The sequence below is a fragment of the Lampris incognitus genome, chromosome 2 (genome assembly GCF_029633865.1).
Source record: "Lampris incognitus isolate fLamInc1 chromosome 2, fLamInc1.hap2, whole genome shotgun sequence".
NCBI classification, from domain to species: Eukaryota; Metazoa; Chordata; class Actinopteri; order Lampriformes; family Lampridae; genus Lampris; species Lampris incognitus.
Genome location: NC_079212.1, coordinates 14,101,575 through 14,116,877, shown reverse-complemented (window position 1 = coordinate 14,116,877; position 15,303 = coordinate 14,101,575). Strand labels below are relative to the sequence as shown.

General features: G+C 50.8%; 1 protein-coding gene across 3 annotated transcripts in view; it reads right to left on the bottom strand.

Annotated features, from left to right (window-relative positions):
• LOC130134271 (metabotropic glutamate receptor 7-like) overlaps positions 1 to 2,859 on the bottom strand; it is a 68,963-nt gene extending 66,104 nt beyond the window's left edge. For all 3 annotated transcript variants that reach the window (XM_056302170.1, XM_056302169.1, XM_056302171.1), the window contains exon 1: positions 2,401 to 2,859. In XM_056302170.1, the coding sequence (XP_056158145.1) occupies positions 2,401 to 2,847 (447 nt within the window). In that variant the 5' untranslated portion in view covers positions 2,848 to 2,859. The remainder of the gene's footprint in view (positions 1 to 2,400) is intronic.
• Positions 2,860 to 15,303: the final 12,444 nt, after the last annotated feature.

Genomic DNA, 15,303 nt, shown 5'->3' with positions numbered 1-15,303 from the left:
GGCTGATGAGGATGAACGGCCCGGGAGCTGTCAGCTCTGGTATTTATCGATTGTCACTAAGCTCCCTATCTAAGGCATCATCTGCGAGGCCCGCCATCATCCCTATCGGTGAAGTATAGGGGGGTGTAGTTGGTTTTCTGAGCAGCATCCGCGTCGTGGAGACGCTGGCAAAGTTTGAGCGGCAGGAATCTGTTCGGTCTCAGGTGCGACGGTCTGTCTGCGGGGGCGGGGGGGGGGGAGCAGCGCCGCCCATCGTGGTTGGCTGGCGTCATCGTAGAGGGGGAAATTAGCATAGATGCAGAGTGACTGGCTGTGTAAATGTAGGAGACAGCTGTGGGACAAGCGCTGTCAATCCGCTGATTCCTCGAGCCTGATTGCGACACCGGTGCTCCTGCGCCACAGCACGCATCGACGACATTTACACACACACCCCCCCCCCCCGCAAGCTTGACACCTACCGACATGCCGAGGCACCACCACCACCTGCAGCACAAGAGGGGGAGAAGAGACGAGAGGGAGTTGGGGGAGCCACTCCTCCCCTCTTAAGTGTCAGATGGCTTTCCTGAACCTGAGAGCATCGACTGCAAGGTTTCGCAGGGCGCTCAGTAAACCCACTTAAACTTGCATTCAAGGAGTGAATGGTGACCAGAGCCATGCTCGTGGTTGCGGCAGGGACCATGAGGCTATCTGTCCAGCCAGTGGAACCACAAAGCCCAGGGGGGGAGGACTGAAGTGGTTTGTGTAAACGTTGGATCTCTCGTAAGAAAAGGCGGGTTTAACTGTGTGCGTTTGTGGTGAGAAGGGCTGAAAAGCGGGGGGGATAAGAGCATACTAATTGCTTTGATGGCCTTAGTCTTGAGTTAAACAGCTACTTAAGGCCAGGGCCTTGGCTTGCCTAATTGATCTTAAAAAAAAAACACACACACACACACACACACACAAATGCAACTCACCGAGTTACAATCTGGGACCACAAATCATCAGACGACGCTGTTGCTTTGACGAGTGGCTCGGCTTCTACATCTCCCCGTTTAGCAGACGCTTCCGTCCGCAGCGCCTTCCAAGAGACGCCGATTAGCGGATATATTGGTGAGTCAAGCCGCAGGGGTCTTGCAGCACCAAACAGTAACCATATCATAGCCGAGAGCGCATGTCACGTCAAGCAAAATTAGTGTTAGGGCGCAATAGGGCATAGGGGGCTCTTATTCCAACTGAGCTGGGTAGCGCCATGAATCACAATCACAGTCGTGCTCGGACACCATCTATGGCTTAAGGTAGGCCTGCAAAAGGGGAATATACAAGGAGTGGGTAGCTCTGATGGAGGACTGGGTCCATTTTGGGGTGAGGGGAGAACTTTTGACGGCGCTGTCCTCGAACGAAGAGCGTTATATAGATCCGGGCACAGCACGCTGCGAAGATGCGTTTTCAATAATTAATTTGATGTATTGAAACTCTGCTGGGTGCCTGCTCCTCCTCCTCCTCCTCCTCCTCCTCCGCTGCTGCTGCTGCAGCAGCTGCAGCAGCAACGGCAGCAGCTTCACACGGCGCTTGGACCGCCGACTCTCCACTGACGTTCATCTAAACCCCACTTTAAAAAAACAAAACAAAACAAAACGACCAGCTCATTTGGAGATTAGCGCTGCAAATTCCCTTCATTAACTTACAAGCGCCTAAACTAATTAGAGCGGCAATGAGTTTGCTTATAACCTCATTCTGAAGGAGATCCCCTGCAGATAAGAGTCGGCTACAACAGCGCCGACACGTCAGATTCGCGGGAATTCATAAAAGCGGCTGCAGTGATGCAAGACGAGAAACACAAGAAAGAGAAGAGAAGAAGAAGAGGGGGGGGGGAATAAAAGAGGCTCGTACGATCATGTGCACGAGACAGGTAGGCTAGTCCAACAAAGAGGTTTTGCTGCGCATGGGTGTGTTTATGTCAGCCTGTCAACGCACCGTCAACCACAATTTAGAAATCCAAGCCTTGAGCGTCAGACTCGCAGAGGAGGGGGAGCTGTTCTTTCAGCACCACCACCACCGGAGGAGGTGCAACAGCCCACTCAGCTGTCAGTCAGCGGGAGGAACGGGGTGGGCGCTTCAGAAATGAGAAGCCTCAGCACTTCCGCCCCCCCCCCCTTATCTAAAACGAGCATTATCTGACAAAAAAAAATCCATCCGTGCCTGCAAGCAATGACCCAGACTACAAACATATTCATCGATTTTGCCTTCTATTATAGGCCAGACTCGAGACTTACCTGACAGAGGTGCCCAGGACAGGTTTCAATCCGTCCACCGGATGTTAGTTTTCAGTTTGGAACTGAACATCCGGCGCACAGACAGTGACTAGATTCAAACCTCTCCCGGGATGCTTTACTGATTGGCCTACCTGGACGCCAAACGTACCTGGAAGAGGCGCAAAATGTTGGCCACCATGATTGACACCGAACTCGCCGAGGCTCCGATGACTCCCACCACTTTCTCTGGTTTGACGAATACCGGCGGCTCCCCGTTCGTGCACCTCACGTCTGAGGTGTCCTTGGTGATGAGGGCCTGGACGAAAGTTAACGACTGCTCCAGCGCGTACGTGTCCCTCGAACAAGTGTCCAGCACCCGGGCGCCTAAAGTGATGTTGGGTAAGAGTTGGTCGTCCTGGTTGATTTGGTCCAGAGCGTACATCATGGCCTCCAGCCGATGGATGCCGTTCTCCTTTTTGATGTCGCCGCACGGCGCGCCATCGGCCCCTCTGGCGTGCACGGGGAAAAGTCCGCCTAAGGTCAAGTGTCCCTCGATCCGGATAGAATGAGGCGCGTACGTGTCCTGCGTCGACGCGACGTCCGCCACAGTTCTCATCAGCCAAAACACTTTCCATATAAGACAAAGGTTCAGCTTCACGCAAAACCCGCCGCGATCCATGGTGCTCTCTCTCTCTCTCTCTCTCGCTCTCTCTCTCTCTCTCTCTCTCGCTCTCTCTCTCTCTCTCTCTCTCTCTCTCTCTCTCTCTCTCTCTCTCTCTCTCTCTCGCTCTCTCTCGCTCTCTCTCTCTCTCTCTCTCTCTCTCTCGCTCTCTCTCTCTCGCCGCACGCGAAGTTTTTTCAGATAATGGCTCTGAAATCCGCCGAGGAATTCGGGTCGAAGGGGAAAAAGAAAATGAAGAAGTTTGTCAGTACGAGCCCATTGTCGGTCACCGCGCCGGAGATTCAACAAGCTGGCGGATGAAGCCGCGACGGCTGCTCAGACAAACTGCGCCCATCGCCTCGCTGCTGCCAGCGTTGCGCGGCCGAGGTTGTTGGCTAGTAGTAGTGGTAGTAGTAGTAGTATAGTAGTACAGACCCCGGGCGGTAATTCAGCTCCCTCGGAGAAAGGGGCGAAATCCATTGGTGGGAAAACACACCGATAGATTCAGACGGTCGAATACGGGGACAGCCGCCGCCGCTCGCAAGCCGGCCTAATTATGTCCATTTTACGCTGCGCAATTAGGCAGGATTGAACGAGGCTACCGCGGAGTATTCGCAGCTGTGTCTTCTCAGTCAACTCGATCGGCGCATGATATTCACCCGAAAAAACGGAGGAAAAATGTCTAGTAGGCGCAATGATCAGACTTTAGGAGCCGGCAGAAGTCGGAGGCATTCTTCTTGCATTGAAGCAACTCCATCGGCGCGCAGCGGAGGATGAGCCGGCTGGTGGTTTTTCGGTCCCCGGCGGGGGGTCCGTCCGTCTCATCACCACGATCTCAAGATAACGAAACGTCCATTTGATGTTGTATGCCCTATCAGAGCGCGGATTTGTGGTGGGGGGGAGAAAAGGTCAAACTAATGACAGCGCAGCTCTCCTTGGGTCTCCGTGCAGCCGCGCTAAAAATGAATGACTCACGAGTAATCCGGTGTGCGCGCGGAGTTTTCAGCCCCTCTCTTCCTGGAGAGACGTCATTCAGCGGATTGGGGCGGGAGAGGGAGGGGGGAGGGGGGGACTCGCGGGTGACTTCAAGAGATTTCTCCGGATTTAAAGCGTAATATCCTCCGAGGTCAATTAATTCCAACGTGGAGAGGTAAACAAGTCACATATGACGCATAAAGTTTAACCACGCACCAGGCAATTAGTACCCCCCTCCTCCTCCTCCTCATTCTGATGATCGCATCCCAGCACGCACCGTCTGTAGATTCTGCAGAGTCCGGTTCAGTTTCTTCTTCTTCTTCTTCGCAGGTCCGCTGGAATCAAGACATACAAACGCACAAATTCATGCGCGCGCACGCGCGCGCACAGTTTTTGACTTTCCACTCCAACTGCGCGCGCAAACATACGTATACACACAGCAACCCAAAGCCAATGAGCCATTATCTCTCCACATCATCTCTGAAGCTCTAATGGCAGACATCGCTCAAACCTAAGATGATGAACACAGACAAATCAAGGAACTCACCCATCCCTGTCCTACTTAAAACACAGTTTCTATTCAGCACTGATGCACATTACAAGAACAGGCTGGTGAACGAGGGTGAGATAGCGGGGAGGGGGGGGGTCCACAGAGAAAGGAACAGGCATTGGGAAGGATGTAGACCAGTCTCCCAGGCAACCCGAGGATATCCCCGATTTCTCCTGCATGTGCAAGTATCTCACACCCCAGCCCCCACCCCCACACAGACGAGCATTCCCAACATCCTAAAGACACGCTATCATCACGGAACAGCTAAACCGCACAGATGGGGTTTTTACTAACAAGCAGATCACAATGGTTTCATTTCATGGTCACGCATTAAAAGTGGCCAGGGACTTGTTTGGCTGGAAGTAAAACGTAATTTCCTAAATTAATGCACTCTCCGCTCAATCCAAAAAATAAATAAATGGCGTTTTATGGTCCAGATATTTAGTTTGTTAGCTATGGTGACCATTTCCATTCAGTGTCTTTATGAGTCTTGAAATAGGCGTGATGGCTCATGAATGTGTGGCCGGGGTTAAAATGGGACGCTCAAGACTTGTTAAAGGCACCAAAGAATGGCCCCGAAATGAACATTCTCGTTAACCGGATGAGCTAAAAGAAAAGAAAGAAGGAAAACAAAATGGCTCAGCCAAGTGACATGATAATTGAATTATGAAAATAAATGGCCTCTGATAGCTGCTTTATTATAGAAATTATTGCGTGGCTCGGAACAGCAATACTGTGGCCGTGTTCGCTCCGTTTTTGATTCTGTCCAATTAAAAGATTAGGAAGGGCTGTGTGGCTCTAATTGAAACATGCCCTATTGACATTACAGGCATGGATGGACAAATTTCTAACTAATTAAAGTGAAGGGAGATTAATTCAAGCCAAAAAAAACCCTGCAATGCCCAGTATTTATCGCCGCTAGCTACTCTGGTCGCGGGGAGATCATCCAGACAAACGAAGGACTCGGAGCAGGATAATGCACTTTTGGATGCTGTTGTATCGTGGAAGCGCTGCATATCTGAGTTGGCCACGCTGGGGCCAAAAATTCATCTAATGCACGAAACCGCACTGCTTATGAATAATATCTAAGCCCAGAGAGCAACGTGTGTGTGTGTGTAGGAGCTGTTGGGAACAGACTGCTGAGGAGAGAAATGAGGGAAGTGTGAGAGGAGTGAGGCAGATGGCCTCCACCACTGTGAACACACTGAGACAGGCAGGCAGGCAGGCAGGCCTGGGGAAAAAAAAGAGGAGAAAATCCGTAACAGCTCCTACAAATGACACCCTGAGAGACTGGTGTTGCAATGCACGACACTAATTCCCATGCTTGGACGGTGCAGCAGGAGCCCGACTCCCACTTACACTGTCAACAGAAAGGTTACTTTTGAGAAATGGGGCCCGCGCCATGATTTAATTCACTGACTAACCCCGGGAAGAGGGGCCCTCCCTGCAGGCGCGCCGTGCGATTGAGATTGAGATTACACCTCGGTTTGGATCCTCGCTCTGTCTCCTGCACACACACACACATGCACACGCACACACACACACACAGACATGCACACACACACACACACATGCACACATGCACACACACACACACACACCATTCATTTCAATTTGACTACAGGATGAAGTATCAAGGAAGCAACCAGGTGAAGGCTGAATGCATCTTGGCACAGGTTAAATTCCTGGCCAAACAAACAAGCAAACAAACAAACAGACAGACAGACAGACAGACAGACAGACAGACAGACAGACAGACAGACAGACAGACAGACAGACATGCCTTTTTTGCACCCTACCCTATAAGTTACAGCTCCCTGAGTGGGACAAACGCATTTGCTGAAGGCCTTCAGCAGCAGGTCTGCTTGCAGAGCATATGCACTACACAGCCATTACAGCGCCGGCATGCGGTGCACCTCTAAAGAAGGAGGGGGGGGGGGAGTCGAAGAACAATGAAAAGTCAACCCGCAGGACGAGAGGCCATAAAGTCTGCGCCGGGCCGACGGCGGGAACAATAGGGCCCGTCTGTCAAATGAATTAACCCGGACACCCTTTTATTCCAACCTCAGACTGAAATGAGAGGGTTGGGGTTTCGATGGGGAAGAAGTAACGGCGGAGCACAGGGGGAGGATGGAGGGGGGGAGGAGGGTAATTGCATGTCGAGGTGATCTGTTGGGAAGCTCGCAGGGGCACCAGCCTGCGCGGAGCCGCACATACTCTGAGCAAGGTGAGGTGTTAATGTTGGATCAATGTAGGGGCAACGTTAGATTAGCAACACGAAGGTCAGCGAGCTGCTGGGCTCCCGGTCTCATTTAGCACCATCTGTTTTAGAGGAATAAAACCTGGCTATTCACTCTTTCCCTTATCACTGCAGGCAGAGTCTCTGGCCATGGGGGGGGGGAAGGGGGGGGGGTGAAGTGTCGCTACGTTTCTAGCCACCATTGTGCGAAGACACCTTCTCTTTAGCTCCACCGCTGTTTCTACCAGGGCCAAGGCAGGTGCACGGCAGCCCGGATGATAGACTCCACACACTCCCAGTTATCCCCGTGATCCATCTGTCATACCGGCTCCCATCTCATTACGCCTGTGTCAGCTGCTGTTGTGCTCGGGGCCCAATCACAGTCTGGAAATGTGACGGCTAGACAGATAATGTGCTGCTAGTGACCACTGAAATGAGGTGAGGGCCGTAGCTTGGTAACTAGAGCCCCGTCTCCTCGGCCCCGGCTTGGTGGCCGCTCCGGGTCTCCGGGTCGCACCGCGTGTATAATGACGAAGCCTCGACACGGTTGTGGAAGGAAGGCCCGGTTCGTTAGGCAAGAAAGAGAAGAGCGGGGGAAAAGGTGAGAAATGAAGGCCACCAGAGAGAAGCAAAGCCGCAGCCTTTTCTGGTTTCCTGCTTGTTGGCGTGCACCTGCTCTTGATGAGGACCTCGTCTGGTTCTGATGAGCGGCGGTGTTTCAATTAGCGGCGGCGGCGGACCCGGAGGTGCTGACCTCCCGCCCACGCGCTTGTGGGATTTTGCCAGAGGGCCTATTAGCAGGTGACTGGGCTTTTTGCATTGGACTGATTACGGGTACCTTCAAAACAGCTCCCAGTCTTCCTTTGAATTACTTCATAATGAGCTGTTGTTTCTTTTTTTTCCCTCTCTTTTTCTCCCCAATTGTACTTGGCCAAGTACCCCTCTCTTCCGAGCTGTTCCGGTCGTTGCTCCGGCCCGTCCGCCGATCCGGAGAGGGCTGCAGACTACCACATGCCTCCTCCGATACATGTGGGGTCGCCAGCCGCTTCTTTTCACCTGACAGTGAGGAGTTTCGCCAGGGGGACGTAGCACGTGGGAGGATCACGCTACCCCCCCCCCCCAACAGGCGCCCCGAGCGCAGCGGCTTCCAGCTTCCCACCCGCAGCCGCGGCCAATTGTGTCTGTAGGGACGTCCGACCCGACTGATCGTGAATCGGCCATGCTGAATTGCCCTATAGGTGTGTGTGTGTGAGCCCTGTGATGGCCTGGCGGCCTGTCCAGGGTGTCTCCCCGCCTGCCGCCCAGTGACTGCTAGGATAGGCTCCAGCATCCCGCGACCCCAATTGGGATAAGCGGCTTGGATAATGGATGGGTGGAATGGATAGGACGCCCGACCGAGCCCGAGGTTACACGGGGATTCGAACCGCCGATCCCCGCGTTGGTAGGCAACGGAATAGACTGCTACGCTACCCGGACGCCATAAGGGCTGTTTTTTTGGGGGGGGGGTTATGTAGAAGTGAGATTGAAAAACAAAAATGTTCTCACAGGCATCATGAATGACTCCGCATTCCCGTTAGTGTGCGCAATTAATTGTGTTAATGTGAAACATTCATTCATAAATATGTATACGCACACTAATACAGTCGTTGATATCCTATATACGTACATACACGCGGACAAATCGGGGATGATGAAATTCAACACGTCCCCTCAAACGCTCCAGTTCTTGTCGCCTCGTGGCCTCAAATGGAGACCCATTAACTTGCGCGTCGTTTGGGATGTGATTAGTACGGTTTTAACACAATTACAAACCTCGTTTATAAAGGCTGTGGACACTTAGCCAAACAATGTGCTTTAGTAATCCTTTTTAGCTTGAATTTCCATTTGGGAAGGATGCTTAACGTCCAAGAACCTGCAAGAACATCAGCTTCATTCATCTGTATGGAGCAACCTTTAGGAGAGTCGGACCTTCCTCGCCAGAGGTAAGTGCACAGCTAGAAAATCCTGCACCGCAACGCATGTCGAGGCATTTCAAACCCGGGACAAGTGCCACGTGTATGCTAAATTACCCCCCTTTTCCCCGTCGATCTTTGCACAGGAAATCTATGATTGCAGCCCTTGTTCACTGCGCTCCGGAATGATTTTGTCCTGATGATAAACATCCTGCAGTTAGGAGTATAGATCGGCGAGCTGCATTGCCAACTCCATCACGAACTTAACCTGACCTTTCTCTTACCTTTCACTTAGCCATTCTTATTTCGTTTTTTTGCTTGTTTTCAACTGCAGTGATGTGTGTGTGTGTACTGCGGAGGTGTGGCCTACGTGCAGAATCGCCATGTTACCTCACGCTAATAAACAACAAAACATAAATAAGAACCAAACGACGGTATAACTTGGGAATTTACAGCCCGCTTGCGGCGATCGCATGACGTCACTGCGAGAAACTCAAGAAGAGACGCGCGCGAGGCCAGTGCGCCCCTGTCCCAAAACATGGCGGTGTTTATTCACACAGAATTAGAGCGAGTAAAACCCCGCTCAATGAAGAGCTAACAATGACATACTGCAAATGCAGCAGATGGACATTAGTAATGCACAATAACACCCCCCCCCTTCCCCCTCCCCCCTCAACCCTCCCAGAACCACCACCACCACCACCACCACAACTCCACCACCCTCCACGACGGAGCTCTGCGGGAGCTCATCGTGGCTGGCAAAGCATTCCTGTTAGTATTCATTCCAAATTATTTTCTGGTCACTGGTTGCATACCACCACAGATGCTGCGCATCATTTACATTTGTTTAAAGACACACTGAAGGGTTGTCTCTCCCCCCCCCCACCACTACCACCACCCCTACACCGGCTCGCATTTACACTCGAGTTGTGAAATGTGCTTGTTCCTCTTGACATTCAGGTAGACGTTGCAAAACGCAGAAGAAGAAAAAAAATTTTGTCAATAAAATTGCCCAAGTGATTCACTGCTGCTGCTGTATAAATTATCTGCAATGGCGTCCGTGTTGCAAAGAACATATTTTCTTCATCTTACACAGCTCATTACCATATGGAGCTGGTAGCGAGGACTACAGCTGAGGGCAAACCTATTTGTTTCGGATAAGCGCCCCTGCGGTCTCTCCCAGAGTTTTAAAATCACATTCACGCACACACTTACACGATACATGAATGCACACGCACGCACAAACATGCGCGCGCACACACACACTCGCACAAAAAACCCACTAGAACAAGGACTTTGCTAAGACTGATTTCTTGCTAATGCACAATTTATCACGCACACGAATTCATCTCTCTCACTCGTTATGTGGAAATTAACTCCGTTACAAATTACTGCATGGAGCTATCTCATAAGGTGGAGCAGTAAATCACCGCCTTTATGTGTGAACGGCATCCACTTGAATCGACACTTAGGGGGGGCCGCCCTGCACACTGCAGATCACCTTTTCTGGCTTCGGGCTTTGCGCAATTAAAAAAGAGTCAAGTTAAATAGTCCTCCATTTTAGCAGAGCACAAGCCTGAGGACTGCGCCGGGGTCTGACGTGAGAGCACTCCCTTGGGTTTGCCTGTGCAATGAGCTCAATGGTCCAGTGGACCCCCCACCCCCACCCCCACCCCTACCGTCCCCCTCGCACCGCTCAGCCTCCCCCTGGTCTCCCTCCGGTCTCCCTCTGCCCACAGGTCCCACAGGGACACTGTGTCTGGAACTCTGTGTGTGTGTGTGTGTGTGTGTGTGTGTGTGTGTGTGTGTGTGTGTGTGTGTGTGTGTGTGTGTGTGTGTGTGTGTGTGTCTCTAAAAAACTGGCTATTCCCCAGGACGGTTCCACTGCCCTCACACCAGATGACTATTTGAGCCATTCCAGCTGATGTCTCTCACCCAGAATAAAAAGAAGGAACGAGAAGGCGAGGGAAACGTACACATTAATGGCAACCATAAAAAAAGAAGGAGGGATTGGATTAGAATATGCACATCATGCTTGAGGTGGGTTATGGAGATGAGGGGAGTCAGGGCGAGGTCAGGGTGCTCATCCTCAAAGTGCATGTCTCATTATGAGGAGCCGAGGCTCAAGGTCAGGCCTCAACCCCCCTGAAACAGTAGGAGGAGGAGGATGAATAAGAGATGGAAACAGGGAGCACATTGTGTTTACAGAGTTAGAAGGAAGGCGTGATCGTGTACTGGAGACGTAAGGGGAGCCTGGCGGTGGTGGGAGCGAGATCGAGCCCCGTCTACACGGCGCGGTGCTGGGAGCAGAACAGGCCCTCTTACGGCTGCTTGGGGATTGAATAAAGCCCATTTCATTTCCTACACATCACGTTTTGTTACAGGGTTTCAGACAATCCCCCATATTTCATCCGACGAGCTTGCAATGGGTGTTTTATATCCTTCCTCTTTTCCCCCACCTTTCGGCTCGTTTTAAGCTCCTCCGTGTCATGGGGGTATTTTTTTTCCTCCTCCCTTTCAGAATCGCTCCCCCATTTTTTATTTTTTTTTTGCTTTCAAGCTGAAAATCAAATCTATAAATCAAAGGAAATGGGAGAAAGAGACTAGGAGTGAAGGACATTTCAGTCCTTTCGGAGCCCCCCCCCCCCATCGCTTCAGAGGGTGAAATAAACAGGAAATTAAAAGGGGATTTCTAAGACATAGCCGTAATGCCGGCTCTTTGCAGAGGATCGCAACAAAGGGCCCCTCTTAATGCTTATCCCCACTTTATATTCCGTTCCATTGGGAAGGAATATCCCCCTTTTTTGCACCAATTTCTCGGCTGAGAGTCAGGAATCGCATTGTTTGAAACATACCAATAAAATACTACTCGCGCGATTATTTTCCCTTCATTACTTTATCCACTTGTCTGAAGACCATTTGAGCTGTCTCGGCTTGCAAGAGACGAGATGAATAAAGGGCTCAAAATGGAGGACGAGATACTCCGGAGGTAAATCAAATGGGCGGGAAAAATCGCTCATTTAAAAGGGACACACAACCGACGCAACACCCGACTCCCGCTACACCTGCGCAGAGGCGGGGAAAGAGGAGCGACCAACGTTATGAGTCAGGGCTGTGAATGACGCACCCATTCCCAGATTTTTGATTATTGCCAAGGCCGGTGCAGAGGTGCGCGTCACACACTCCTACGAGCAACGCAGTACTACTGACGAATGCCTCGCCTCCTTTTGTGCATACTACAATGGCAATCACATGTTGAGTTCAGCCATTACTTACCGCCGGGAGAAGGGTCAGGAGCGCCGCGCCGCGCCGCGCAAATGAACTGCGGACTCCCTGCTGGCAGTACATATATCAATGTCTTTTTTTCCCCATTTCCCTAACCTTGGGCTTGACTAAGCATCCTGCCCCTCAAGCGTAATTACATCAAAAACGGGTCCTGGGTAAATAATTTGATTTCCAGCTCCTTTCTTCGGAAAAATCTTAAATAATGATAACCTAAAAGCCATCAAAGTGAGGTTATAAATCAGGGCACTCGGCGGGCAAAGGCGGCAATGACAATAATGGTTCCCTTTTAAGTGGAGGCTTACAGTTGAACCTCAGGCACTGGAGTCCATAAATCGTGGCATCAATTATTAACCCAAATCTGTTTTAATGTGCCAAAAGAAAGCCCAGCGGGGAAGCTAATGCAACAAGCAGGAAACAAGGGGAAGCGATAAAATGACCAGCGTGGCCGGAGTCGGCCCCCTTTTTCCGCCTGGGTCGTCCGGAGTGCAGGGAAAACAACAAACACGGGTGCGTCCTCTCAGGCCTCAGAAGCCACCGGGAGCCGCGTAAGTAGCTAAATGACGGAGAATGCCGCTCACTTAAGAGTGGAAATACGCTGCGAGATTGAGCCGTGTGGACGTTAATTGACGGACGCCGCACACAACAAAGTGGAGATCGGAGGCAGCAGAAGCAGAGCGTCCCTCCGCTCGCTTTAAGAAAGCTTTCAGAACATGCATGTGGACGTTCACAGGGTGATTAGAAGGGATGCGCTGAAAGCAAACCATTAGTCACGGTCTTGGCAGACATTGTTTACTGCATGGATGGATGTAATACACTTAGATGGTGTTTGTAGACCAAAAGGATTTAGAGAAGCTCAGCCTTCTGGGTCAGTATTTTCCCGCGCGGCTCACTTTTGCAAATTCAATTCACTGTTGCAAATTCAGGGAGTCAGGAATCAGCAACATTTATTTGCCATGTCGTTTCGTGCACTTGAGTTCATTAAATTAAATTAAATGTCGTTTCCAACATATCCAAATTTGTCTCACTGTCCACGCGAGCGAACGCCAGGATGACTGCCGGAACTGCTGTGTCGGGCTAGCAGTTAGCTTAGCCAGGATGACTGCCGGAACTGCTTGTCGGGCTAGCAGTTAGCTTAGCCAGGATGACTGCCTGAACTGCTGTGTCGGGCTAGCAGTTAGCTTAGCCAGGATGACTGTCGGAACTGCTATATGGCTAGCAGTTAGCTTAGCCAGGATGACTGTCGGAACTGCCGGTCTGCGTGGGCTAGCAGTTAGCTTAGCCTGCCGCACTGCCGCGTCCTGTCAGACTGCCCTCGGCGTTTCCTCCTCAGGCACAGCTCCAGGTAGGGGCCGTGGTCCCTGGGCCCACCGGAAGCAGCAGACCAGGCCCCCCCCCCCCAGCCAATCCAACGCTAGTTCGCCCAGCCGGACGCCTTCGATACACCTCCCCGCAAATCCACACGACGACACCAAACAACAACCAACCTTTTTCAACAACAGTTCCAACCTTTTTCTGAAGCTGGACGATACAATATTAGCGGTAATAATTCTCTTCTTAAAAATATACATAAATTACCACTCGCAGCCCGCATCTTTAATGCCCTCCTTCATGTTGATATGGAGATAAGGAGAGAAAAGGCCTACAAGTTGAATCCAGGCTGGCTTTGACAAGCTGGGGGCACGATGACCAACAGTGACAAGCTGGGCGTGCTCCTCCTCTGTACATGATTTGAAATTCGCAAATACCAACGCTGCCGAGGGCAAGCTATGCATGGGCGATTCATCCGGCAAGTCACAATCCATCACGGCTTTTTTTATCCAGTCAGACAATGAATGGGAACCAGTGAGCACTGGGAAGGCTCTCTCCGAGGCCCGCCCAGATCCTTTCCTTCATCTGACAGAAGGAGAAGGCAGGGTAGAGGTGTGTGTGTGTGAGAGATGAATGTGAAAGCTGCCTTATTAGTGCCTAACTCATCTGCTTAGGCCTCTGGATTGACAGAAAAAGGAAAAAGTGTCCATGCAGGCTGAGCCATAAACACAGTGGCAGTGATAAATATCTGCCGTCACTTCCAACATGACTCACTTGTCTGAGTCCCGGCTTTACTGCACAACCAAAGCAGACGGGAATAAAGCAACCTTATAGTGCAGTGAAATCTTTATCATATTACGGGTAATGGATGCACTCTATAAACTAGCTACTATTATCATAGAGTGAGTTCAAATGGAACAACATTTAGCACCAAATACTAGCGAAACCATAAATGGAAAGCACAATGTTATAAAAGCATAAAATATTGATTATAGATACAGAGCTACACAGGTACAAAGCTACGCAGCAGTACCTCTCACCATTCCTCAAATAGATTTTTTTGGGGGGCATTATGTTGTTTTATATGGGCCTCAAATGGTCACTCCAGACTACCATCTCCATCACTGTTAAGGAGCTTGTGCTATCGAATCGGACTAACGTATTATCATGGGTTATGGAAATGATGTTTGTTCTGACACTGAGTTGAGATGGATGCCCCAGTTTTATTGACTCCAACATGATGTATACTTGAACCATTCACAGGCCACCTTATCACCATGACTCTGGTTCCTAGCTAACGCCCACACTGATTCCGGTCCTTTCTATACTGAGATGTGGCTCCGGTGTGTCCCGGGCAGATTTCAGCCTCTAGTCTCAACTGCAGAAAGAAACGTACAACGCGCTGTACGGTGGGTTAATACCCAACACACCTCAGCCATGTCTGGTTGCCAGCCCCATGCAGGTGTCCTGTTGCTGCAACCTGCAGTACCACGCAATATGTACATGTCGCCGTATAGGCCCTGTGTGTGTTAAAGTACATTTACTCCACTGTGCACAGTTTGTCTGAGATGCATTTGCAGAAAAAAAGGCGACAATTAACGACACAAGATGAAATGCCTGCAGATTTCGGTGCTTCAGAAAGGTTGAACTGCTAGAGAGAGTCACCTCATGTAATCAAACACATCCCTGTGGTGCCCCTCGGATGCTGCCACGCGTGGCAGTTGCCAAACAGGGACCCACTGAGCAAAAGTACTACGTGTGGCTGTCTGACTCCTTTTGGGATGATTAGACTCAAAATGAGTAAGGGGGGGATTGTAAAACTAGTTTTGCCGGGGGACAGAGAGGGGAGGGAGGGAGCGTTTGGTGCAGTGTAAGTGGGAGGAGAATGAAAAGATGGGTTGTAGAAGAGGAACAAAGTCAAAGGACAAAAAGAAGGATGTATGACTGATGTATAAGAGTGTGCAAGTACGTGTGTGTGTGTGAGAGAGAGAGAGAGAGAGAGAGAGAGAGAGAGAGAGAGAGAGAGAGAGAGAGAGAGAGAGAGAGAGAGAGAGAGAGAGAGAGAGAGAGAGAGAGAGACAGAGAGAGAGAGACAGAGAGAG